This window comes from Centruroides sculpturatus, unplaced genomic scaffold, assembly GCF_000671375.1.
Source record: "Centruroides sculpturatus isolate CEXI.00-Female unplaced genomic scaffold, Cexi_2.0 scaffold430, whole genome shotgun sequence".
Taxonomy (NCBI): Eukaryota; Metazoa; Arthropoda; class Arachnida; order Scorpiones; family Buthidae; genus Centruroides; species Centruroides sculpturatus.
The window spans coordinates 336,929-362,629 of record NW_019384725.1 but is presented as its reverse complement, the minus strand read 5'-3'; the positions used below and the strand labels follow the sequence as shown (position 1 = coordinate 362,629).

The 25,701-nt window shown below is 28.2% G+C and overlaps 1 protein-coding gene and 1 long non-coding RNA gene across 2 annotated transcripts in view; both read left to right on the top strand.

Annotated features, from left to right (window-relative positions):
• Positions 1-17,204, top strand: part of LOC111628111 (cationic amino acid transporter 2-like) — a 50,546-nt gene extending 33,342 nt beyond the window's left edge. The window contains exon 7 of the mRNA XM_023371834.1: positions 16,745-17,204. Coding sequence (XP_023227602.1) covers positions 16,745-16,872 — 128 coding nt within the window. The 3' untranslated portion in view covers positions 16,873-17,204. The remainder of the gene's footprint in view (positions 1-16,744) is intronic.
• A 6,705-nt stretch (positions 17,205-23,909) lies between these two features.
• Positions 23,910-25,366, top strand: LOC111628110. The gene is made up of 2 exons (XR_002757122.1): positions 23,910-24,195; positions 25,032-25,366. It is a non-coding gene; the product is annotated as an uncharacterized LOC111628110 (long non-coding RNA).
• Positions 25,367-25,701: the final 335 nt, after the last annotated feature.

Genomic DNA, 25,701 nt, shown 5'->3' with positions numbered 1-25,701 from the left:
ATAACATCAATTTGTTACAAGCTCACTTGTCAGTATCTAAAGATGTTTTATAAAGTTTGTAATAATAATAATAATAATAATAATAATATTTTTTTAATTTAGCAAATTTTGGATGTTAACAGTTGTTCTTAAGGTTGTTTGTACATAATAATTTTCTTTTCTAATACATTTAAAATGCACTGTATAAAGATAAGAATATTGAAAAATGCATGTTTTTTTTTTCTTACATTATATTAGCAAGGAAAGAGTAAAATATTTTAGTCAAGACACTTAATTCTTTTGACATTTAGACAGTCACTTACATTACTAATATTGGACTGATTTTGGTCATAATTCAAATTTATCCTTTAGTAATTATTTGATTATTTTGTTTTGTAATTATCATAATTAAATATAATTTATTGTTTTGAATTTCAAACTACAAAAACTTTATTATTACTAATTCTAATGAAGTGCTATGTTCAAATACTAAAAAATAGAATATGTACAACTTTAGTATGGCAATAAGCATAAGACTAACAAATGTTTTTAGCACTTTTAAGTAGTTTTCAAATTCTAAACAGAATTCTAATTAAAAATATAAATGTTATATAGTAAGAGAGCAATTGCAAAATGTAAAATGCTAGAGCATTGCAAGAATTTAAATTAACCAAAGATCAAAAGTACAAAAAAAATAATGTAATGAGTTATTTAAGTAATAATCTTCGTGCATTTGTTAATAGTCCAGAATTTATAATTTTACAGTTTTCTTCTATACTAGGTTTATAAATTTTTTATAACAAATGTATGTTTAATAAGTTTAATAAGTCTTGATTCTTGAATCCTCCTGATGATGGACTTTAACCAATTTACCTCATTATCAGGTTGAGAGATGGGAGAGGAAAGATATAACATTTGTTTTACATTTTGTTGTTTTTATTTTCAGTTTCAGTAGTCTGAGTCTATGTAAGTACAGTCTAACATGAAATGACTTGGTGTAAAGTGCACTTGTGTTGTATTCACAGTTTTTATCATTTTTGCGAAGTATGTAGACAAATTGCATCAGAAAAGAAATGTAAAATGTGACTTGTATGTAACACTTACATAGATTTTTTTTTTCTTAAAACAGTTGAAAGTGTTTTTAGTCTTATGTCTGTTGTGGGATATTATTACAAATTGTGTATGGTGTTTAGTCATAACTCAAAATAGTGCCCTGTTAAATAGCACCGTCTTCTTAAAGTGTTAATGAATACTTGTGGACAAATTTCCTTCATACATATTAGAGAACCCTTTAGTATCTGCCAATTTCTAAATGTATCATTTTGCATTGTAAATGTCATTGAAAATCACATGATTTTGCAATAAGTCTCAAATGCATCAACTCCTATGTAATCTCATTCTTGTGTATAATTTTCATTGTTTGAGCATTGTTGCTTTAATTCAATTCAGCTTGATTTAGTGTCAACTTTGGAAGTGAGCAAATGGTGATATCAAATCAAGGATTGACTGTATTCTACTTTTTATTATTTCTTATCCTATATTGTGTATGTACTTATTCATTATATATATATAAACATAAATATCAGTTGCTTTTAATTGGATTATTATATCAAAAATTAAAAATATGATTAAAAATTGCAGCCTGGCATTGTGACAAAGTCAGAGTTAATAATTGCTTGTTATCATTTTATTTATTTTCATTGTTTTAAAGGAAAGTAATGTTGACTTTAGGAGGAATTTACACTGGTATAGAATTGAAATTATGAAATTTTGGTTAAAATAGTTCTAAAAACTCAAAGGTTTTTAAATAAATGTTATATACAGAGAGAAATGCAGAGCATATAAAATTTAAGTATTTCTGAATCTTGAGATTTATTTTCAGTGAACATAAAATTTGAATTGATAATTCTAATATATTTGATAATGTATATCTGTTTACACTTCAACACTATTTAACATAGTAACAAACACTCAGCTTCATTCCGTTGAGCTTGTTTTAACAATTCACCTGTTGTTTTAATCATGATTTCCATTTTATATGACTAATTGCTGTACTTTTTTAATGTTAAAGCTACATAACAAAGAATGTGGACTAAAATGCATTTTTGTGTTTGCTGCATCAAACTTTTTAGTGAATTATATATTCATGTAATCAAATCAAAATCATTATTTTCAGGTTACTTTTGTTATTTTATTTTTATTTCTGAAATGAATCTTAACTAAAAAGTTATAGTTATTAATGAGAGAATTCTGTAGTAATTGGTAATATCTTGAAATCCGTCAATGTAAGGATCAATTAATGAGATACTATGATCCTAAATTTAATATGTTTTGGAAAATTACAAATAAATGGATTTCTTTGGTATTCTTGTTTCATATTTAGTTTTACTCTCATGTCTTTGATATGGTCGTTTGTATTTTGAACATTCTAAAAATATTCATTATTCTTATGATAATATAATGAACTAAATTAAAATCTTGATATATAAAACATTGTTGAGACATGAACTTATCCTTTACTCAAATTTAGAAAATTAATTATAAATCTAATGAATTAACTTTTTAAATGATTTGATGGTGTCTAGTTCTATCAAAAATTCTGTTTTAATTTTTATAAGTAAAAAAATTAATTTTATTCATTTTGCTCTGATTAAAGTATTTTGTACTGTATATGCTATTTGAATATATTTTGAAAGACAATTGTACAGCAAAATATCCAGTGAAATATATATATATATATATAAAATGTACAGTAAGTGTCACTTATACTTATTTTAATCACAAGTATTTTATCAGTCATCTAATGTTATTAGAATCATANATATATATAAAATGTAAATTTTTTTATATTTCATAGAATTGTGATTTCATTTATATATATGTTATGTAATAAGTGATTATTCATAATGACCTTCATAATGCCCATATTAATGACAAACAAAACTGGACATTGTAATAAATTTCAGGTGTTTTAACATAGCAGTATTCATAATGACCAGTCAATTTGATAAATTATCATCTAGTTGGGCAAAGTGATAACAATAAACTGAGAGTGATCATCCAACATACACTAGCCAATCAGCACTCACATCTGAGTTGCATGTGCGTATTGCATTTAGTACTGAATTTTAAATTTATGTGACTAGTAGTTAATTTTATGCGGCATTTTAATTTTACTTTTGTCTCTTAAAATAGTGTTTTCTTCTTTGAAAAAAGTAACGATCATGGAGCAATCATTAGGTGATATGAATAATTGCTTAAATAACTGATTAAACAAGTTAATAGCAGAAAAAGGTCCTTATATAACACAAATATACCCTTATATAAAGTAAACAATCCACCTTTAAGTCATTTCTCCAGAAATATACAAGAAAGTTTGTCCCTAATGAGAGCACTCTTAGAAAAAACTACGTGAAACCAGTTTATGATCAAATAATATCTAAACTCCTGGACGTTGTCGGTGACAATCCTGTAGTGTTTATACTGGATGAAACAACAGATTCCACAAAACGGTACATGCTGAATGCTCTTGTTGCACCACAATCTAGATACTATGTACTGTACAACCAATGTTGTTCAAAATGTACCAACTTGAAAATACAAACTCAACTACAGTTGAGTTTGTATTTTCAATGATGATTGCGTCAAGTTGTGACCAAATGGTGTCCAGTACAAAAAGGTTTGGCTTGTCGTTACAGATAAAGCATCTTACATGTTTTCAGCATTCTCAAATCTGAAGTGCATTTACAACAACCTAAAGCATGTGACTGGTCTTGTCCATGCCCTACAATAGGTACTGGTCCTATCCATGTCATATACCGAGTATGTGAACATATTCTTGTAGAATATATCAAGGCCAATGACTTCATTTGAAAAATGAAAATGGTTCTTCTCAAGTGCTATAGTCAGGAGCACTTGTACTAACACATAACTGGGCTGCCATTACCACCCAACCCGGTGGTCACCCATTGGGGGTCTTGGATAAACACTGTGGTATTCTACTGTGAGAACTTTGAGAAAATTAATGCATTTATCAATGAACCTCCTCCTGTCAATTCTGTGACCGTCAACAGTATCAAAAAACTGGTCACTGATCCAGTAGTGACCATAGAGCTCTACTCTGTGCATTCATACAGGTTATTGGTGGATAAATTCAACAAGCTGGAAAGATGTGGAATTGAAATGCAGGATCAGTGGAATGTTGTAAGTCAGGCACTTGATGTACTGGACAGTTTTGCCCTGGACTAACTCAGATCTAGTTTATCAAAAAATCCTGATTTGAAAAATATTTTGGATTGCACTGAACTAGAATTCCAATTAAAAATGAAACGTGCCCCCTTAATTTTGGTCGACGTAGAAAAATCTTTATCGTTATATAAAGACATCCTATCTTCCAAAAGTGAAAACTTCACTTTTAAGAACATTGAAATGGTTACTGTTGTAAATTACAATGCTCATCTTTATGTATAAATTGCAATAAACAACTATGTAGTTTGTAAATATAATACTACTTGTTGGTTTTTGTCTTAATAATATAGTATTTAAAAGCACCCAAACTAGAACCCAAAACGGAAAAAAGCACCCAAATGAGCACCCAATCTAGCACCCAAAACAGGGAAAAAACACCCGAATGAGCACCCAGTCCATTATAAAAATGCACCCAAAAATCTGGACCTTAGTCATCACATTCTGGAGGCCAAGTCTATAGTTGATGCTGCTGCAAAATTGGTTGCAAATCTAATAGATGCAAATGCTAGAAAGAAAAAATTATGTAATTCCAATGTCATCAAAATCTTAATTTCTCAAATAAATAAACAAAAAATCATTTAATTTTTTATATAATTTATATCGAAAATGAAATTCCAAAAGTTTCCTGTAAATTGATTTTTTGATTGAAGTATAAATTTGTTAATAGTACTTTTTGTTAATATTAGTTTAATTAATACAGTTAATAATATTCACTTTTAAAAGATTGCATGTTGTTTTTAAAATACTTTGAAATAATTCACAAAAAATAAATAATTCTTAATGAAAAAGTGGAGGTTTTTTTAAAATCAAATTGCCCAAAGAGAATGTAGCTGTATTCATAATGTCTGGTCAATTTAATAAATTAATCAATATTTATCAGACTGTGTGCCCATTTTAGTCATTATGAATAATGCCCTATTAATCACTTGGTCCATAACACATATATATTCACTTTTTATTTCATGTATTAAATAGTTAAGTCAAAAATATCACATTACTTTGATTGTATTTACATTTGGTATTTAAGTTTATATTTCATTTAATTTTACTAATATACTGTAAATTAATGTTACAAATTTGAACATGTAGTTATTCTAGAAATAAAAATTTCAAATTTAGAAATTGGTTTAAAAGAAACCTTAAATTAATAACTACTTCCTGAGTTTTAAGTAATCAAATATTAATTTCTATATGTTTGTAAAATTGTCAAAAATAGTAAAATAAATCTGTTCTAAAGATAACAACTTAAATTTTAAATTACTATTTTCTATTAGACTTTGACGAAAAAATTGTTTTCAATATTTCAAAATTACAAACTATAACTTGCTGCACACAAATATTTTTTTGTAGCATTTTTGTTAGTGAAAAAAAATATATATATATATATATTTTTTGAATTTTGTATGTTATAACAGATACTGAAAAAATATATTCATTCATTCCTTGAAAATGTTATTTATATTTGAGAATACTTCCATTCTCAGTTGTGATGTGAAATGCAGTAAACATAAAATAAGCATTTTTCTTTTCAGAATAAAAATAAGATAAAAAGCAGTAGATTATAATACATTCGAAATAACTCTTTAATATCAAATAAAGGCTATAATTCAGCTTTATCGTAAAGTTGACTTTGTCCTTGTTGTTGCATTGTAGCAGATACAATTAATGAATGCAGCTGTTAGTAAAGCTTCACATTTCAAATAATTGTACTACACAAACACTTTTAATTAAAAAAATTGTAAGTTTTCACATAATTAAGAAAATTTCAATCCACATAAAATTTTATTGATAAATACATACATCTAGAGAGAATACATCATCCTAATTTTTAATGAGCCTGTTATTTGTATCACACATATGACTTACAAGTGTTCTTTTTCCACACTGCATTAAAATCACTTAGAAATAATTAGGATTTCTATGCGCAACAGTGGATATTCAGTCTCAAAATTTAACTATTTAAACAGTAGAATTAAGTGAAAATTGTTTCCACCAGATTACCTTAGCATCAGAATAAAAGAACTGTTTTTCACCCACTCCCTGGTCTTTGTTGGTAGCATAATATATTATTAAAATTGAGTAGGAATCTTCCTTTTTGACTACTTCCCACACTGCAGATTTCAGTTATAGCCAAATGATTAGAGACAGTACAGATCAGGCATGTATAGCATACCACTAGAAAAACAAGGATACAAAACTTTAATATTGGAAAATGGAAGGAAACTTAAACCTCTTACAGAATACAAAACAAAAAAAAAAAAAGAAACTTCAATGTTTTCTCACTTAGCATAAATAATCCCATACATTCGATATTTTATTTCATCTCTAAAAATGTTTCCAAAATATTATGAAATAACCTAATTGATTTGTATTATTATTATGTTATGAATAATGAAATCTTCCTAACCCAAACATTGCATTTGACTTTGATTTGTTTTCAGAACAGCATTAACTGAAGAAGCTTAATTTTTTATATATATATACAACTTTTTACTTTTTAATTGTTTTTTCGGAATAAATTGTCACACATTCCACGACACTAAAACGTTAACAGAATAAACTTTTGTGTTGGATTAAACCTGCATGAGATAAAAAGAAAATTACGTCTGTATTTACGAAGATGGAGGTGAACGACCGCAAGCTTTTTTAATTTTTTAATCTTAAAGGGAAATTCGGAGTACTGATTTTTGCAGAAATGTAGAAATTGCAGTATGCTACCTAGGTCGTGTATTATAAAATTACGAGATTTGGCACGAGGGATCAAATCCATGAACGTCAAATTGGAAAGAAAATACTTTTGAAGTTACTGAGGTTTAAACGTTTTATTCTTGCTAATAAAGTCTGTAAAAAGCGTTGACCTCAATGGCGGATTACCCAGTAAGCACACTAGGGCCTCGTCGTCTCGAGAGACCTGAAAAATGACAGCAAAAAATTTAGTGAACGTTAAAAAGTGTATACAGTATTTTGCACTCCGGTAAGAACAGTGACATAGCTCGTAAATTGACTCTTTTATTGTATTTTTAATATTAAAATAACTTTTACTTAATTAAAGGACCTTATAGCAAAATTGCGCCTAGGGCCTGAAAGGAACATAATCTGCTACTGTTAACCCAAAACACTTTTAAATACTTTAGTAATCAAGAGAATACAAAGCAAAAAGGACGGTTAATACAATTTAAGTTTGTAAAATTTTGATTTTTTTTTTGTTTACTTTAACTATATGTAAATTGTTTTTATTGCATATATTTTATTTTCCTAGCTTTTCAAAATAAAAAAAATATAACTTATATAGCCATCTTAGAATCTAAAATACGTTTTAATATCGAAAACAAGATACGTGAAAATAATGTTAATGCATTGCTATTATTGCATGCAAATTTCTGTAAAATATTATATAAATCTCAAGCTTCATGGTATGAATAGTTATCACTATCGCTCTGAATCGATCTTGAAATTGCTAACATTGTTCGACTTAATTCATTCCCTTTCATTCATTGTATAAATAAATAGAATCGATCGATTTTACATGATAGCTTATATATATATTACAGAATATGTCTGGTGTTACTTTAAGTATACTGTATATTTATTCGCGCATATATTAAATGGTCAAATAAATTGATTATAATAATTGTTTTAAAATCGAAAGTTAGCTTTAACTAGTTCGACAATATATCGTAAATTTATTAGATTAAATAGCAGGTAAATTTGATCGTCGGTAGATAAATTCAATATATCTAAAGTTTGTCAGATATTAATTTGATAAGAGAATCATGTGATAGCTCGTCGTTTTTATTATTCTCAATGTTTTAAAGTTAATTTTACTTAAATTATTTGCCTTTTTTTTTTCTTCTCTCTTCCAAACGTGACCTGTACTTGCATCATATAATTTATTTATAACTAAATGTAAAAAGTAAAAGTGCTAGTGCAAAGTGACAAATACCAACTATAAAAAGTTAAAAGCTAAATAAATCTCTTGAAAAATGACATTCGACAAAGAATTAAAAATATATCTTTCTCCTTTTAAGAAATTCTTCAGAAGACGGCAAATGTAACTTCTCCCACTCCTCCTTAAATAACAAATTTACACATTATAAAGTTCGATTTAGACCCAATATTCAAATCTTTCAAAAGTTAATTTTTTTCTTTTTATTACCCTTAAAATATAGAGAAATAACTCGATTTTGACAATCTTGTAATAATGTTTTTTCCGTTCAAAATACACTTTAGATAAGATCGAAACTATCGCCATTTGATGTTTGTTTTTACTATTGTTTTCAAATAAATTTGTCTTTTAGACAATTTTCTAAGTGTTATATGCTTTAAGGAATAAGTTAAAATACGTAGTAGTAATGTAAAAACTAGTTTCGTTGAATAAATAAATATATTTACTTTTATGCTTAGTTGCTATTAAATCAATAATGATATCGCTTTAAATTTATTAATATATTTTCGAAAGTTAATTGACAACGTTACTCTAAAAAAAGTAGAATAAGCTAGAGTTATACAATATACTATTTGTGTATTATTGAAGACATCAAGTTTGAAATTTAGTGTTTATCGAGAGACAACTGGATCGAATTCGTTCAAAAATAATGCAATTTCTCTATCAGTTGTACAGTAAATTTGTATATTTTCCCCATAGTTTTAGAGTACAGATGTATTTTTGACAATAATAATAAATGTTCTCCATCATTTAACGATTATTTTGCGGGGTTTTATTTGGCTTGTTTATTCTCTTTTAATAAATTGATGCTAAATATACTTTTATAAAATCGTACTCCTACGGCATTTTAACTGGAAATAATACGTAACTCCTACATCGTTTTAACGGGAAACCAAATATACTTAATATAGAAATTATTGTTTCTTACTTAAAACATTTACATGACTTTTTAAAGATTGTCAAGTCATGATAAACGATTTTGATTTTTCTTTCGAAAGAATGAATTCTTCTACTACAAGAAAACTCTTACGATATTGTACAATACCTATCATAGTTTATGTGTGTACACATACAAACACGGTGTCAGAATGAATTAGATATATATGTATATAAGCTTTTGTCTTTTGTTTGCTCGTCTGTATAAACATTAGCTAAATAACTGTAGACTTAAGTAATATACAGTGTGTGTGTGTATATATTACTTAATTGCTTAATTATTGTATTCAAATTTTCAGACACACAAATAAATAAATAANAATATATATATATATATATGATGTATTTATTTGTGTCTCTGAAAATTTGAATACAATAATTTTATACTAAAAAATATAATTTAAACTATTCTTTCTAAATTCAATATTTTCGTAAGAATTCAAAATACTTTTTTTACGATTACTTATCGATTTCTTGAGAATAAGTATTTTCACATGATCTATATTTTCTCCATAACAATTGAAGTGTTTTCATAAATCGAATTTGGAATTAAATTTCTGCAGAAGAATTTTTACTTGCAATTAATCTTAATCATAGAAATTGTTTTAATATTTTGTAATATTTATAGATAGATATAAATGAACTTCCGTAATAAAAATGTATCCAATTTCATTCCAGTAGTTGAAAAGAATTTTTTGAAAAGTTTTATTTTGTTTGTAAAAATCTTTAATAAATTAATGTTGACAGTTATCTTTTATATATATATATATATCAAATTCAAATGATGATTATAAACTATGAAAATGATTTTTCTACGTATTATATTATTTAATTAATTAAATTATTGGGCTGCAATTTGAAAACATTGCAGACCTATAAATTCCCACTGTCGTCCGTCTTTTCTTAACCTCAGGAACGGAGTTAGATAGGTGAAAAACGAGACCAGATATGGAAACTTTAGTGGCAGGATGCCCCGATTAACTACATACGTACTTCCGTTACGTACCGGAATTAACATTGTTTCAATTCAAAAATTTTCCCCGGGAAGACGTTAATAGCCGGCACGACTCTATTGTTAAAGGAAAAGCATGATGTACAGGGGCAAGCCACTAATAATTTGAGATGGAGAGCGTATATTTTAAATTAAATAAATTAAAAATGTGATTAAAAATTGCAACCCGGTATTATTGACCATGACACAATAAATAATTGCTCGTTTAATTTTCAATTTTGACTCGTCTCTTACTGAAATTTCAGCCATATCGAATTCCTTTGATAATTTGAAACCAATTTCTCATTTTCAGTGATAATCCTTTAAAGAATTTAGTGAAATAATTTTAGTTTTAACACGTTAGTTGTATTTTATATTATTTTTTTAGTTTAATTATTTAATGCACAAATAATTCAAACATGTATATACATTATATTCATTCATTTCGATCATAAAATATCCCGTAAGGCATTGAGAATAAACTTGTTTTTTTTTTTATATAGGATATAAACAAAACTTGCTTTAGAAACATCAAATATATTGCCGATAGCGACGCCCACTAACAGAAAATTAATCGAAATACGGTGAAAAATTTAATAGAAAGAGACTATAGTGAATTTATTTTATGGAATCTTAATATATTTTCTTGCGATAGCGAAATAGAGTATTAAAAAAGAAAATATAACACTATTATTCGTTGTCTACAAAGCTTTACCAAAACAAAAAATTTGATAAGAATCGACGGCTTCCAAATTAAAGTAAGCTGTATAAACTATCATTCTACGACACGAAGAGAATAAATGTAACTAATATTAGGACCGGTGAAGCAGTTATATTTTTGGGAAAACTTTGAACACATTTTAATCTGCAAAGTTTAAAAATAACAATGTTGTTTTTGAGTTTGAACTAAAATTATAAATTTATATTTATAAATACACTCTCTGATATAATTATCGTAGCATACCCTTTAAATTATTTCTAGATTCTTCGATTTCAAATACGGTTTGCAAATACCTTCCAAGGAGATATGCAAATGATAAGTTTCACCACCAATAGATGATCAGATTATTTGTTATTTCTATTTGGAATTTTTTTTTAACGATCTATATAAAATCCATCAGACACTCGCTGTGACAATCTGACCTTGCTTATCTGTGTCAGTCGGTCGCAATTGCAAGTGATAATTGCCTCGAAGACTTACTCGAGCACCTTATCAATTACACGACTTTGAGGGGTCGTGTCATTGGACTATAGGAAGGAGGTGGTCGTTCGGAAGAATAGCTTTGTATCTGGACAGCAGTAGCAAGATGTTGGAAGCAGTGGATGCAAGATGACACCCATTAACACTAAATTGGTGGACACTGGTGGGCTCAGGAAGACTTACTGCTAGAGAAAATCATCGGATAACGAGGCACGCCCAGAATGATTCAACAGTTTTGTTCTCCACCTCTCCATATCCTGTCTTATTCCTGGCCATCACAAGAAGTTTCGCAGAGCCAGAACTCTATTTGTTGTCGTTTGCCATTGGCTAGACAGCGTAGTCAACGTCGTCTGTAATGGTGCCGTGACCGACAGACGTGGAGAGACGCTGAATAGTGTCTCATCGTGTTCAGTGAAGAATCTCATTTCTACTTTATCTTAGATGACTCATATTCGTGTATAAAGGAAGAATGGTCAGCAATTTAACTATAGTCTATTGTGGAGAGGCAAACTTCCAGAATCCCTGGCCTCGTACTATGAAAAGCGATTTCCTATGACACTTTGTCCACTGTTGTAACGATAGAGAAGCCTTAACACTGCAGCGATAAATTCAAGCGATCTAGCAAATACCTGTTTTGTTGCCTTTGTGAAATGTTGCGAGGGGCGACTTTCCAACCAGATAATGCTCGACCATATACTGCTCGTGTTTCCTAAGAATGTTTTGGTCATGTTTATACTTTTTTGTTCGGCATTCTCTTCGGAGCTTTCCCCGATTGAAAGCGAGTGGGATATCTCGGACGTCAGTTGAAGGCATGAAACCTTCAACGTCTTGAGCAGCAGTTGCAACAGGCTTGGAAAATCTACAACATCCAAGCCTTATTCGATTCCATGCCAAGCCGTATTTCCTCCAGTATTGTAACCAGATATGACTACTATTGATACATACTGATCTGTATAATCCTTTCGAAATATGAGTTTGTCTGCTTTGAAATTATTATCAATTATATATCTTTCCAGATTATTCATGTAATATTTCATAATGATAAGATATTTTAGGATGCTTCAATTTTTTTGACCTCATATACAGGTGACCCCCGTATAACACGGCACTTCTATAGCACGGATTCGCTCTAACACGGTTCGAGAATTGGTACCATCCCCCGTATAACACGGTACTTTTATAGCACGGATTCACTCTGACACGGTTCGAGAATTGGGTAAAACCCTCGTACAACAGGAAATGTAATAAATTTTTACATACTTAAGTAATAATAGTTCACGAAAATTATTATTTTCGTGAACTATTAGTACTTAAGTATGTAAATTTTCTCTTCTCGCCTTCTGTCGATACACGTGGTCCTTCTCGAAACTTGTTTCAATGTTGCCAGATCGCGACGCTTCTGCTTCTGATGTTGCCGAATGTTTTTCCCTTATTCCATACTTGCTTTATTCTTCATAAGTGCTTAGCACCATATAAGGAAATTTATAAAGACCTTTTAACTAGAAGCAAGCAATCTAAAATTACATACATTTTGCAAAAGGTAAAGCATGGATCTGAAGATAATGCAGAAAAATGCTCAGAGGATAAGGATAACTTGCCAAAAAGAAAACGCTCTCGGTTAATTAATAGTGTTTTTAGTGATGACGAAGAAAACATTGTTTAATTTATATTAATATGTATCACTTAAAAAAATTTTATAAACATATTTATCTTAATTATGAAAATATACTAGCATGTTTTTTAATTTTTGGAACCTAACCCTCCTTTTCGTATTAGTTCTTTGTTTCGTATAACACGGATTCGCATAACACGGCAATTTTTTGGAACGTAACTACCGTGTTATACGGGGTTACGTTCCAAAAACTTTGTTACTTATAGTTACTTTGTTACTTATAGTTATTTTAATGCTTATATATATTTTTGTTCATAGAATAAGGTGTTTTGTTTCAAATTTTATTACACTTTTTGATAATCCGCTTTTCAATTATCCGGCATATCGCCCGTATGATCGTTTATGCGCTTCCATTTACATGAAAATTGTTAATTTCACAAATTCTGTTTTTCTGTTTACAGCACTGCATGTCAGCATTGTTGTACACAGAACTGTATATTTGCTCGCCTGCCTCTAAAGAGAATCTATTGCCAATGCACAGTACTGTACTGTGTCGAATTACTGTGTGCTTGTATAGTACGTACACGCACACAGTAATTCGACACGTTCGCTAATCTGGCACAACTCTATGCAAGGAACGGCGTTGTGAGATGTACTGTAATGTACTGTATATTAGCAACTTTTAAGGTGCCACGTAAATTTTTCTTGCATCATTTTTGGATCGCTATAACAATGGAATGTCATATAATTTCTTTTGAGAATTTTGTAATAAACCAGTTTGCATGTTACGTAAACTCTTCTAGCCTCCAGCTTTAGACGAGCAAAGCATGAGATGTAGATGCAAGAACATGTAGATGTACTGTACGGTACCTTCTTATTTTAAACCAGTGCTGATTTTACTATTAAAATCAGTTTTACTCTGATTTGAAACCGGCGTAAAGCAAGTGTCAGAATATCTGATATTTATACAATAACATATTATTAGATAAAATATGTTAAGTTTTAAAAAAATATGAATATTTAATAAGCTATTTGTATTAAAATTATTTATTGAAAAACAAGTCATTTGACAAGTTTATAAACGTGATTTGCCTTTTAAATATGCTATAAAGAATACGGTATTTTCTCTATGCAGTTGAGATGAGTGAAAATGATGTAGGCCTATATGTATCTGACAAAAAGGTCTCGAAAATGTTTTTAATTCATACTCTTTTTTTAAATACAGTATTTTCTGAAGATATTGTAGATAGAAGATCTTATATTATAGAAAAATTTCTCTTTTGTAAAAATTACAGTGAATCTAATATATATATTTAGCCTATATTTTAGTTTCATTTCATTATTTTTCAGGCTGTAATATAACAGAGGGAAAGTATGGTGGTCATAAATTACCCCCGAGATTTTTGGGCTCGGACCTTGAAACGTCGAGAAATTCCAAAAAAAGTCGGGGGTAATTTCTGTGTGTGGTGGGCACGATTTTGTTCATTCTCTCCTGTACTTTTTGTCGAAAATTTATGAAATTTTGCAGGGAGGTTTGTTTATTGTGGAAATTGATGCTATTAAATTTTGTTGATTAAAGGTCGACGGGCTGGGGAGATAATTGGGCGTGAGTGTATCCAGTAGGGTCACACTTAATGGCGATTTTACTCGTTATTAGCATTTACAGTTTTTTTTTATAAAGCTCGTCTCTGCCCTCAAAATTAAGCTTTTTGTCATTTTATAATAGTTAAAAATATAACAAGCTTTTAAATAAAATATCATAACTTACGGCGCTGCCAAATTGCCGGGAAAGTTAAGCAACTCGTTGCTGGATTTTTTCATATAGGGAATTCGTAAAGAATAATAAAAGTTAAAAAGACTTGCAAATCGGCTTTCATGTAATTTTACTAAATAGGATGAAAGACATGCAAATTTCGTATACCCGTAAACAGCAGTGTGAAAATTTGCAACATGATAGTTATGATCAACATGAAGATGTGCCTCATTACTTCGGGCGATTATTTCACGCTCAGTTGGATCTCACGTATAAGGTCCAGTGAACGGTCTGAAAAGGAACCATTTAATAGCCGTCTCAATCATGAAATTTGGTTCCTCTGTTTATTCCTAGGGGCAGATGTAAAATGAATGATATATACTCATCGAGTGTCTGAATGAAATGACGATACGCCAACTGATCACCGAAGCATATAACGTGATACGGTCTGACTCTTCCGTTTTAGCATCTGTCTGAACATCTGTGCTCGATCAGGCAGAACTCTTATCCTACAAAATAGCTCCTACTTAAAATATCAATGATCGCTGACACCTTGCAGTTGTTGGAAGTCGCACTATAATTTGAAAATTAATAACAAATTATGAACACGTTTCATTTAAAAATATGAAAGAGTAATATTAAACAATATAATGAAGCTCGATACATTAATAATTTAACATATGATACAATGGAATAAATATTAATTAACTTATTTCAAAAGTTTGCAATTTGCATGAAAGTGCATGCAACGCCTTACATTTTAATTGGTAGAGCATTTGGCTCTACAAGCATTTGTTATCATTTCTGTATGTGAAAATGGAATCTGGAAGGCAATTAACTCGCGCAAAAAAAGGTCCAAATTGACACACTTTGGAAAGAAGGAAACACACAAAAGGATAACTGCTAACATCTTAAGATCAGAATGTGTAATAAGTAAATACTTAAAACGAATTAGATAAGATAGAACCATTAAAAACCCCCAAGGAAACATTCTGGTCGACCCGAAATTACTGCTACTGGTGATATTGTATTACTTAAACAAATTTTACGTATCAATAGATTTGTTTCGGCATCAAATTTAGGTCTAGTGATATTGATAAGAATGAAGAATGTGTCTACTACAACCACATGACAAAGACTAGCAGAATTAGGCTACAGATCACGAGTTCCTAAATAAAAGCTACTTTTAATTAAAAAAAAACAACGAAAATGCCGCAAAAGGACATTTGCAGTGGTGAATAGATGATTGAAAATCTGTGATATGGAGTGACGAAAGTGCTTTTTGTTTTGTGATAAAGGATTACGTATTTACATCGAAAAGGTGAGGAATTTAAACTAGAATGTGTTAGAAAATCGGTGACGTTTTCATCTAAGGTCATGGTATGGGGATGCATGTCTACCAATGGAGTTGTTGAGCTTTGTGTTCTGAAAAACACTGTGTATATTGATATGATGGAGACTTTTTAATTTCAAGTTTTGAAGAGTTACGTCCTGATGATAAATTTATTTATCAGTAGGATAATGCGCTTGCACATAAAGCTAAGCTTTTGCTAAACTGGTTGAAGGAGACACAAATTCCTCTTCTACAGTGGCTTCCAAATTCACCCGATTTATCTCCAATGGAGTTTAATATTCCAAATGTTTTCTATTGAACATTTGGAAAACACGATTAGAGGAAGAAAAAAACAAGCTATGCGAATGGATTAATTGCTTAATTACTTTAATAGAAAACCATTCCAAAATTTTGAAATAAGTTAATGTGTTACAATTGTAATAATTTTACATAAAATAATTAATGTACTGATCAATACAGTATTTAATAGTGTATGATAAACAGTACTTAATCACCAAATATACACGTTAAGGTTGTGTTAACTGTATTTAATTTCTTCATAGCTCTTTATTACAATATAAACAAATTGTAAAAAAAATTGTGCTTCTTTTATAATTTCAAAATTAGAAAATATGAAAAATGACAAATTTTATTAATGAATTTTCTTTTTGTATTGTTATTATAAATATAAATATAAACTTGCGTGTTAATACAAATTCTGAAGCTAATTTTCTATTCGTTTCAGGTTTCTCTATATATTTCGGTTACGGAATAGTTTACAGTTTAGAACGTGAAACAAAATACAGTATACCACCCGAACAAATTATCATCAACGGCGAAGGACTAGAGGATGATCCTTTGTTAAAAAGTTAATACTATTAAAACGTTAGAGTTTGTACAAAGACTTTGTGCATTATTATTCTTCCGAGATGTTCTAATTTTATAAATTATTTACAAATTAAAATTTACCAAACTATACGAAGAAACTATTTCGATATTAAATGTATCTTTTTATAGAAGAAGAAAAAAAAGAAATGATACGAAATGACTGTGATATTTAACAAAATGTGTACAGACGTTTAACTTTGTATTAATAGAAAAAAAATATATATATTTTGAATGTAAAAAAGATGCGTTACAATTGTGGCCAGTAAATTTTAAAATAATTGTAATGTTTGAAAGACGAATAAATTAATTTCATTTAATTTTGAATCTGTTTTATTCTATTTTATTGAATAATTGTTTACCGAGGATGTTTCGAATAATTTTCAATCGTCAAATAAAATATTAATATATAGATTCTTCGAAATATTTTGAATGTTTTCGAAGAATAATGTTTTTTTTTTTTTTTCAGCCATCATCTTTGTATCTTTTATCATCAATATTATGGTGAAAAAGTAGGGAGGGAGGAAATACCACCGATGTTCTAGTCATTTATCATACCGATATACAGATTTTCACTATGTTTTGTAGAATTTTTCTACTTTTATCTTAGTTGATCGGTCAATCACATTCAGATCAGTCATGATATAGATTATGCTATTTCTAACCAAAAAAAAATAGATATTTTTAGGAACAGTTTTAACTATATTAAAGAATAGTCAACAAGATTACTTTTAACTTTAATTATTGACGCGATATATTTAAAAAGATCGAAATAGAAAATATAGATTTTGCCATTAATAATACTTATTTATCACTTAATTTATTTAGAAAGTAAATAAACTATTAAGTAACTAAGATCGATAAAATTTCTAAAACAGTGTAGTCTATTATATAGAATAGAAAAATTTAAGTGCTATACTGTTACATTCTAGACATTAAATAAGGGAATATTTAATATTCTTAATCTAAATTTAAACATAAAAGAATTTAGAATTTAGTCATGAAAACCATAAAAAAAAGGAACCATATGCTGCTACGTAGCTTTTCTTACTTTAAAAAACAGTAAAGTAGTAAGTTATTGAAAGATTTGTAAACTAGAAAACACTTTAAAACGTTCCGGCCCTGTAAATTTAATTTACATTCGTGTACTGACTAAAAATAAAATTTTGTTTACGTTGCGGATTCGGAGAATTTTATATAAAATTTTAATTTCGTGAATAAAATGAAAAAAAAAATTGCTAGAATAAAACAAACCGAAGAAGATTAGAAAATAAATGAGTTTAATAAGAAAAATGGTCTTTATTTATTACAGAAAATTTATGACATGTGAAATTAATTCGATAGTTATTATTAGTTTTCGGCAGTAGATATTTAATCAAAACGAAATTAAAATTAGCAATTGAATTTAGCGCATCGCTTTCTAGTAATTATTGCTAAATTAAACATCTGCGAATCGGAAGTTTTGATATTCATTTAGTTGTCAAGAAGTTGAGCAATTAGTATGAATCAAATTAACTTCATATAATCCTCATCGAGTTTCGCTCAAAATAGAAAAAAAAATTTTTCTCAAAATAGTTTATTTAATCATGTTTCGATTTATGACCGAGTCTATTGGAATATTCGGATATTTTGGCTAAGAGTTTCGCAAGATTCGATACAATGAATATTAACGAGAAAAGTTTTGTTAGTATTATTTGTTTCAAAAAATTGAAGTTTTGGTGTAGATGCTTACTAAAGTGTTCATTTTTCACTGCATTCCAGTACGAAGTAAAGTGCACTTCCTAGTCTAAAAATAACTAAAATGGTCGACATTTGGAGACAGTCGTGAAGAAAACAAATTATTTTCACACACAAAATTAGAGTATATTCGAATTTATTGTTAAATTTTCTTACTATTTTCAATGCTATACAGATATTTTATATAAAAAAAAGAAAGAAAATCGCTCTTTGGTTTGCTTTCAAACCAAAAATTGCTCTTACTATATAAAATTTTCAAAACACAGTTTACAAAATAACAAAATCGGATGAGGAAGAAAATAATATGCAAATAACTAGGAAGATTTTTCAACGAGATACAAAAATGTTTAAATATTTATAAGGTTATCAAATTCTTATCTGCGTTTGTTAGAACAAATTCTAAAATTGTTTTTATTCGAAATAGATCTACTCGAACACGGATTTATGAGAAGAGAGATGGGGGTGGGCAAAATTTGCTCGAGGTCTAGTGCTTACTCATCGCACGTATAGCGTAAGTTTAGGACATTATCAGTAGCGTAACTAGGGGAGACCCGAATTAGAACGTGCAAACCTCTGTATCACTGGATGTAGTCACTAACGCTATAAGCTCTTAATTAAATATTGTAGGCATATATGCATGTGTATAAATACGTTTGTCATATTTATTTATTTATAAAAGTAAAGGGACCCGATTCTCCTGATACTTCCTTGGTTACGCAACTGGAGGTTACTCAGACTCCCTAATTAAGCAAGCATTAGATTTGCTTAAATTCATTAATATACAGTACTCCAATATCTTACATTATATACCCAATAGCAGATACAGAAATCTTTAGAGGAGGGTGCAGAAAGGAAACAATACACCTTACACCCGAGGTAACACACCCTTCTGTGAGTTTTTTTCCGAGTAAAACGGGTACCTCGGGTAGTAAAATAATTTTATAACGGTTTGTGTAGGGATTTAGGAGATGTGTAAGGCGTTATAAAATAACGCCTTACACATCCCCTAAATCCGCTCTTAAATTAAGATTTTAAAGCATTGAGTATACTCAGACACCTCAATAACTTAATATGTATAAAATATTAACATATTCAGGCTCTGTGTTTGGCTGTTAAGGCTATGAGAGTATTGGGCCTTCGGGGATACTTGTTCACATCCCTCAAGCCGCAATACTCTCATTTATAAGCTGGAGAATTAAGACATTGGGCTTACTAGAGTGGTAAAAATAATGGTATATTGAAAATAACTCGTGTATATATAACGTTGAGCTTGACAAAACAAATTTTTTCATGATTATTATTTAACATTAACGCGAGAAGTAACCATCTGGTAACTATTAAATTCCGGAAGTACTTATGAGATAAGATATTTCTGACGAATGTTTCAATTTATTATCAACCTACCTTATCCTCACCGTCATTTATCTCATTTATTAATAACGCGGCTGGTTCTGTAACAAACCTTTTAATAACGTCATATACAGGAAGTGAATGAAAAATTTTTTCTGCTTTTTTTAAATCTCCGAATGTCATTTATTCTAAAATATAAAAATATTATTATTATTATTATTATTATTAAATCGCCATTATTGTTTAAAAGATTATAAATACAGTAAGTATAATCGTTTTATAAATTAAATAAATTTATTCTAACGAAAAATATTTAAATTTTTCTCTCTCTCTTTTTTTTTTTTTTGGATGAATTTTCCTGGAAACAGAATTTCACGTGATCTAATCTTTTATTATTACGTCACACGACTTTTCTCCATCACGTTTCCTGTAATTGTCCCATAGGAAAAGTATAAGAAAACGTGATCGAAGAATTTTAAGCACGATTTTCTTAAAATATAAAGTGACATTTTTATAATAATTTATAAAATTCGATTTATTTTTCTTCTTTCTTTCTTTATTTTATTTATTTATCTAATTTTTAATTCTATCTCTAACACGACATAAAGTGCATTTATTAAAAGAAATTAATATTTAAAACTAATTTAATTGTCAAATTTATTTATTATTATTTTTTAAATAAAAATACAGTACTTAATCTTTTCTCTAATACAATTAATATTTTAATCGCGTAAAATAGGTCAGGTAAACGTACTAAATAACCATAAGAGAAGACAAAGGAGAATTCAGAAATGGAAATACACTTAAATATAAATTAACACGTAAGAAAAATTTTTATAGAAAGATTTCAATCATTGGTAATTTTCATTTTATATTAAAGAATTCAGGCAAAAAAAAATATTTAAAGAATAATAAGTAATTTGCATTAGTTTAAATACTTCAAGTATGTCACGAACGAATAGCCTCATTCGAGAAAATGAGGCTAGAGAATGACGAGTCATGTAGAAGAATACAGTTTGAAACATTAAGAAGAGCCACTTTAGTAATTGTTGAGAGAAATTTATGAGATTGAAAATGTAAAGGGACTGCAAAACGTTAGCAGAATTGAGTTGATGCATTTCAATTAAATAAAGAAACTAACCGAGGAAAATTTCCTATTTTTTCCTTCATCATACCTACGATGAACGATGTTTAAATATATTTATAACGTGTAATCGGCTGTATAATAATATTGTTTTCGTTACAGTAATGATATTTTAAACATAATCCAATTTAGTTTATAAAAACTTTTACAAGAGTGATAATCGCTGGTGAAAAAAGAAAGGGGAAATAACTGACATCAATGGGAATTTACTTCAACTGCTTGGAACATTTGAAGGAACTTTTTATATAAAACCTACTTATTTTCTATCGCCAATGCTCACGAAATAGCTTCATTCACTAATGCTTGTAAAAAAAAAAATAATAAGGGAAAAATTCTTTATTTGGCCATAGAAAGCGAAGAAAGATTTCTGTTTAAACTCGTTACGAAATATATAAATTGTATTTATTCCATAAAATCTTAAAAGAGTTGTAAAATTTGATAATTTTGCGAGGGGAAACCTTAAACAATTTGCGGTTATATTTAAGCTTTCTTGCATAAACAATAATTGTGTAGTTTGATAGAAACCACAAATTAATTCCTCGTCGTCGATTATGACGAACTTCCACGTTCAGCTATAGAAACAACACTTTAATTAATTAATGGTAACATCAAGGAATGAATTAAGTTATATAAATCATAAATGTTTACTAAACTGAACTAAAATAAATCTCATACCGTGGATTAATTCGAAAATATAAAATATAAAATAATTAGGATACAAGATAATTGATTTCGACATAACTCTATTAAAATTCTAAATGGGTCACAAAACTTGCTATTCTTGTTAAATGTTTATATAATTTTTTAAATTTTTATTAAATGTTCTTTTTTAATAAATTAATGGAAAGAAAAATTTTTTAAAGATAATTTAGCTTAAATACAGTATTGAATAGAAGTGAAATAGTGTCAACAAGACCTACTTCATTCTATTGAATTGTTTTATTTCGTCCCCTAAAGGGCAGTTCGTTTCCTATTAATCTTTCATTATTCAAAAATATCTGTACATATTTTTATTTTTCTAATTTCTTGAGTGGGTGTTTACTAAATAAATTTAATAAGAACAGTGCCAAGTTAAATACCCTTAAGCGAGAAAAAGGCTAAGGCTATCTTATAATCTGTATTTATAAATATATTGTGCTACAACTAATCATTTTTTTTTTAGAAAATTTTCGAAAGATATTGCTATGAAATATTAGTTGAGAGTTCTTTCTCCTTTATTAGATCCGATGTCTTTGATAAATAAACTCATAATGCAGATTATTATAAAAGAAAAATAAGAAAAAGGAAAAAAACACGAAGAAAAATATTCCATAGAAATTTGTTGTTTATACTTTCTATAAAATTAAAAACGTTAATTCATACGTAGATTAAAATATAATCTGTAAAACTACACCAAAAAAATACCATTAATAATGCGTTTTGAAAAATAATAGCGGAAATTACCAGAAGTCGAATTAAAAAAAAGGGGTGAAAGTCAATAAATTGATACAAAGTTTTGAAAAAACGAAATAATTTTTTGAAAACATTTCGACTATCGATCAAGAAGTTGCTGTCAAAAGACATTTTTAAAAGAAAACTTCTGTTTGTTTCATATCTTAATTCACTATGCTTCAGTAAATAAACGTCTACCTTATTTCAATATCGAATTTTCAATAAATAAAAATATATTCGATTCGAAAAAAAAAATTCACTTTTACTTTCCTCAAAATTTATTTAATCTTTAGAATAACATATGTATACTGTAATCATTTATTTCAAAAGTTCTCTACAATAAGTTGATAAGAATCTATTATTAAATAAAAGTTAGGTTTATTGTTAAAGAAGGAAAAAGAGGGAAGAGAAATTACAAAAGTCTTCAAAAATCATTTTTAAAATATTCAAATTCAATTCATCCCCGATAAAAAATAAAATAAAATAAAAAAGTTTGTAGCATACAAATATTTATAAATCTTTCTTTATAAAAATGTATAAATATGCTTTAAAAAATCTATATTTATATGCTAAAAGTTGAAAAAATATTTTAGATAAATAAAACAAAAATTAAGTATTTTTTAAATATATAAGATAATATAAATTTGCTGTTTAGTAAAATATGAATTCTTAATGGAATTTTAATAGAATTAAATATGATACAAAAGAAAATCTATTTCAAATCTAAAATAAATAAACTATAAGAGACATTTTGTATTATAAAATTTAAACAATAAGATATATTTTATAAAAAAATAAAATAAAATAAGCGTAAGAATCATTTTTTAAAATTCAAAATTGAAGATGATCTATCCTGATTTTTACACATTGAAAGCATTGTGCTGTAATTGCAAAACAATGTTCTGTTTACCGATTTCACTCCAAAGTATAAATTATTTGTTTCTGAAAGAAAATTTTTTTCTTATTTTTTTTCTTTCTTTTTTGTCCTTAAGCTAGGTCAAACGTACCTGTTTTCCAACGAAATCTAATCGATTTACAATTGTTTAGGTCAGCAATAACATTTTGGTAGGAAAATTAATTAATAAAGTAAGTCTTGAGCTTAAAATAAATATTTAAACTGTTTTAATTATACAACAATATTTAATCTATCATTTAGAAATTTTAATTGGTTTAATTGTAAATATTTTACACTGTAGAAAAGAAAATTTAAATTAATGCAGGAATTCGATATTTGTGTGTTTACTTGTATATAATTTTATTGATTAATTATAAAAATTCTTAGGGAAACTTTTAATATTTTTCTAATTAATTATTTCTAGATAAAAAGTTATCTATAATAGTAATACAATTCTGTAGGGTAGTTTTGAATTTTTAAAAATACTTTGTTGCGTTTCTAAATTTTCAATCAGTAGAATAAATTGTTATTTTTGTTTGTTTCTTTTAAGCAATAAAATAAGAAGAAGAAGGGGAAAAAAAGATGTTTTGTACGTACTTTTGTTTCTCAGACGTGCAAAGTCCGTGTAACATAGCAGCTGTCCATGTCTCTAGTGCATTTGCGACAAACTCGTATAGTCATTCATCTTGCAGGAGACACTTTTAACTTTCCTGCTATTTCATCCGAAACAAAATACCCCAAAAATTTCACGTATGTAGGTGACATTTTGAATCCTTGAATATATCCTCGAAATAAATATTTTCTACTTACATAAAAATTTCATATTTTATCTTACTGTACATCCTTTTCGACGTTCTATATGTGCTCTATCTATCTTACATTTTCGTGAGTTAAAATTTATCGGTTTTGATTCACGACACGTAATTTTAATTATTTTATAAACAATTTTCACGTCTAGAGATTTAGATATCTTTTAAATCATTATGCTAAGTTGATTGCCTTTATAAATGCAAGAAAATTCAAGGACGATGATAAAAAAAAAGGTAAATAACTCCTACGTATTCCATGAAAAGTTGTATATAGTTTTCTGCGTTATTCGAGAGATTTAGAATGTGTCTAAGGTAAATTAGTTGTAAAGATTTCTAACTGAAATTTAATTTAGATGATTGACATAATACTTTATGGGAATAATATGTGTCAATTTAAAAATTTATCCACGCTGTTATTAATGGAAAGACAGCTCACTCTCTCTATAATAAGCACAATTGTCACTCCTACTTGCAAGAAGTGATTACATCAGAAGTGAATCAACAATTGGCATCAAACTCTTTATATAAGAGTCCATGCTGAAATTAATTATAATAACATTATTTAATAAATCAGTGTCACACAAAGATGTCATTAATCAAATATAGTTTTAAAAATGAGAATATTTTATATCAGTTTTGCTGATAACGAAATGAACTTTTTCTTTCTTTCTTTTTGTATTTTGACTTTAAAAAATTTCGATCTCGATGTTCGAGAATAAATTTCCTCGAGTTTCCATAAAAAATTTATTCAATAAGTTAGAATTTTTTTTTTTTTTACTAGAATATGTTTGAAGGAAGAAGCAGATTGTGGGGTCATTAGCGCCATCAGCTACAGTTCTCTTTATCGCTTGCCACAGACATGCAACGTGGGAATAATACAACATCCATTGACTCCCTGCGGATAATAATCGATATCGCCTAGCTTACACCTTTGAAGGAAGTTCAAATTACTGATATCAATAGCGTATATCTTCAATAGTATTCGCGTTTAATCAGATCAAACTACATCTTAAATATTGTTTCCTCCAGCGAATCTCGAGTGAAATGTTACAAAATAGATTTTGATAATAAAAAAAAAACAGAAGAAAGAATAAAAAAAAAAACTTTTCCAGAATCCATGTAACATCTGCTTGTGACAGAAACAGATGACGCCTACAAACGAATCACAATCTTTCATTACTTGTGTTAGCGCCTACTTTTCTCTCTCATGGTTTCTTAAAATGACATACTATTGCATAAAGTAAGTGATTCTACTTTTACCACTTTATTACTTTTTAGTTCTTTCTACCATTTTGAATTACATCTTCATCTTGTAAATCGATTTTAAAATACTTAAACGGGATATCTACTTCTGAATTACTATTGTTTTGTTAAATATTACACACACTTATGTATATTTTTAATCTAAAAATAATGATTTAAAATTTGTTTTGATATATATATATATATAT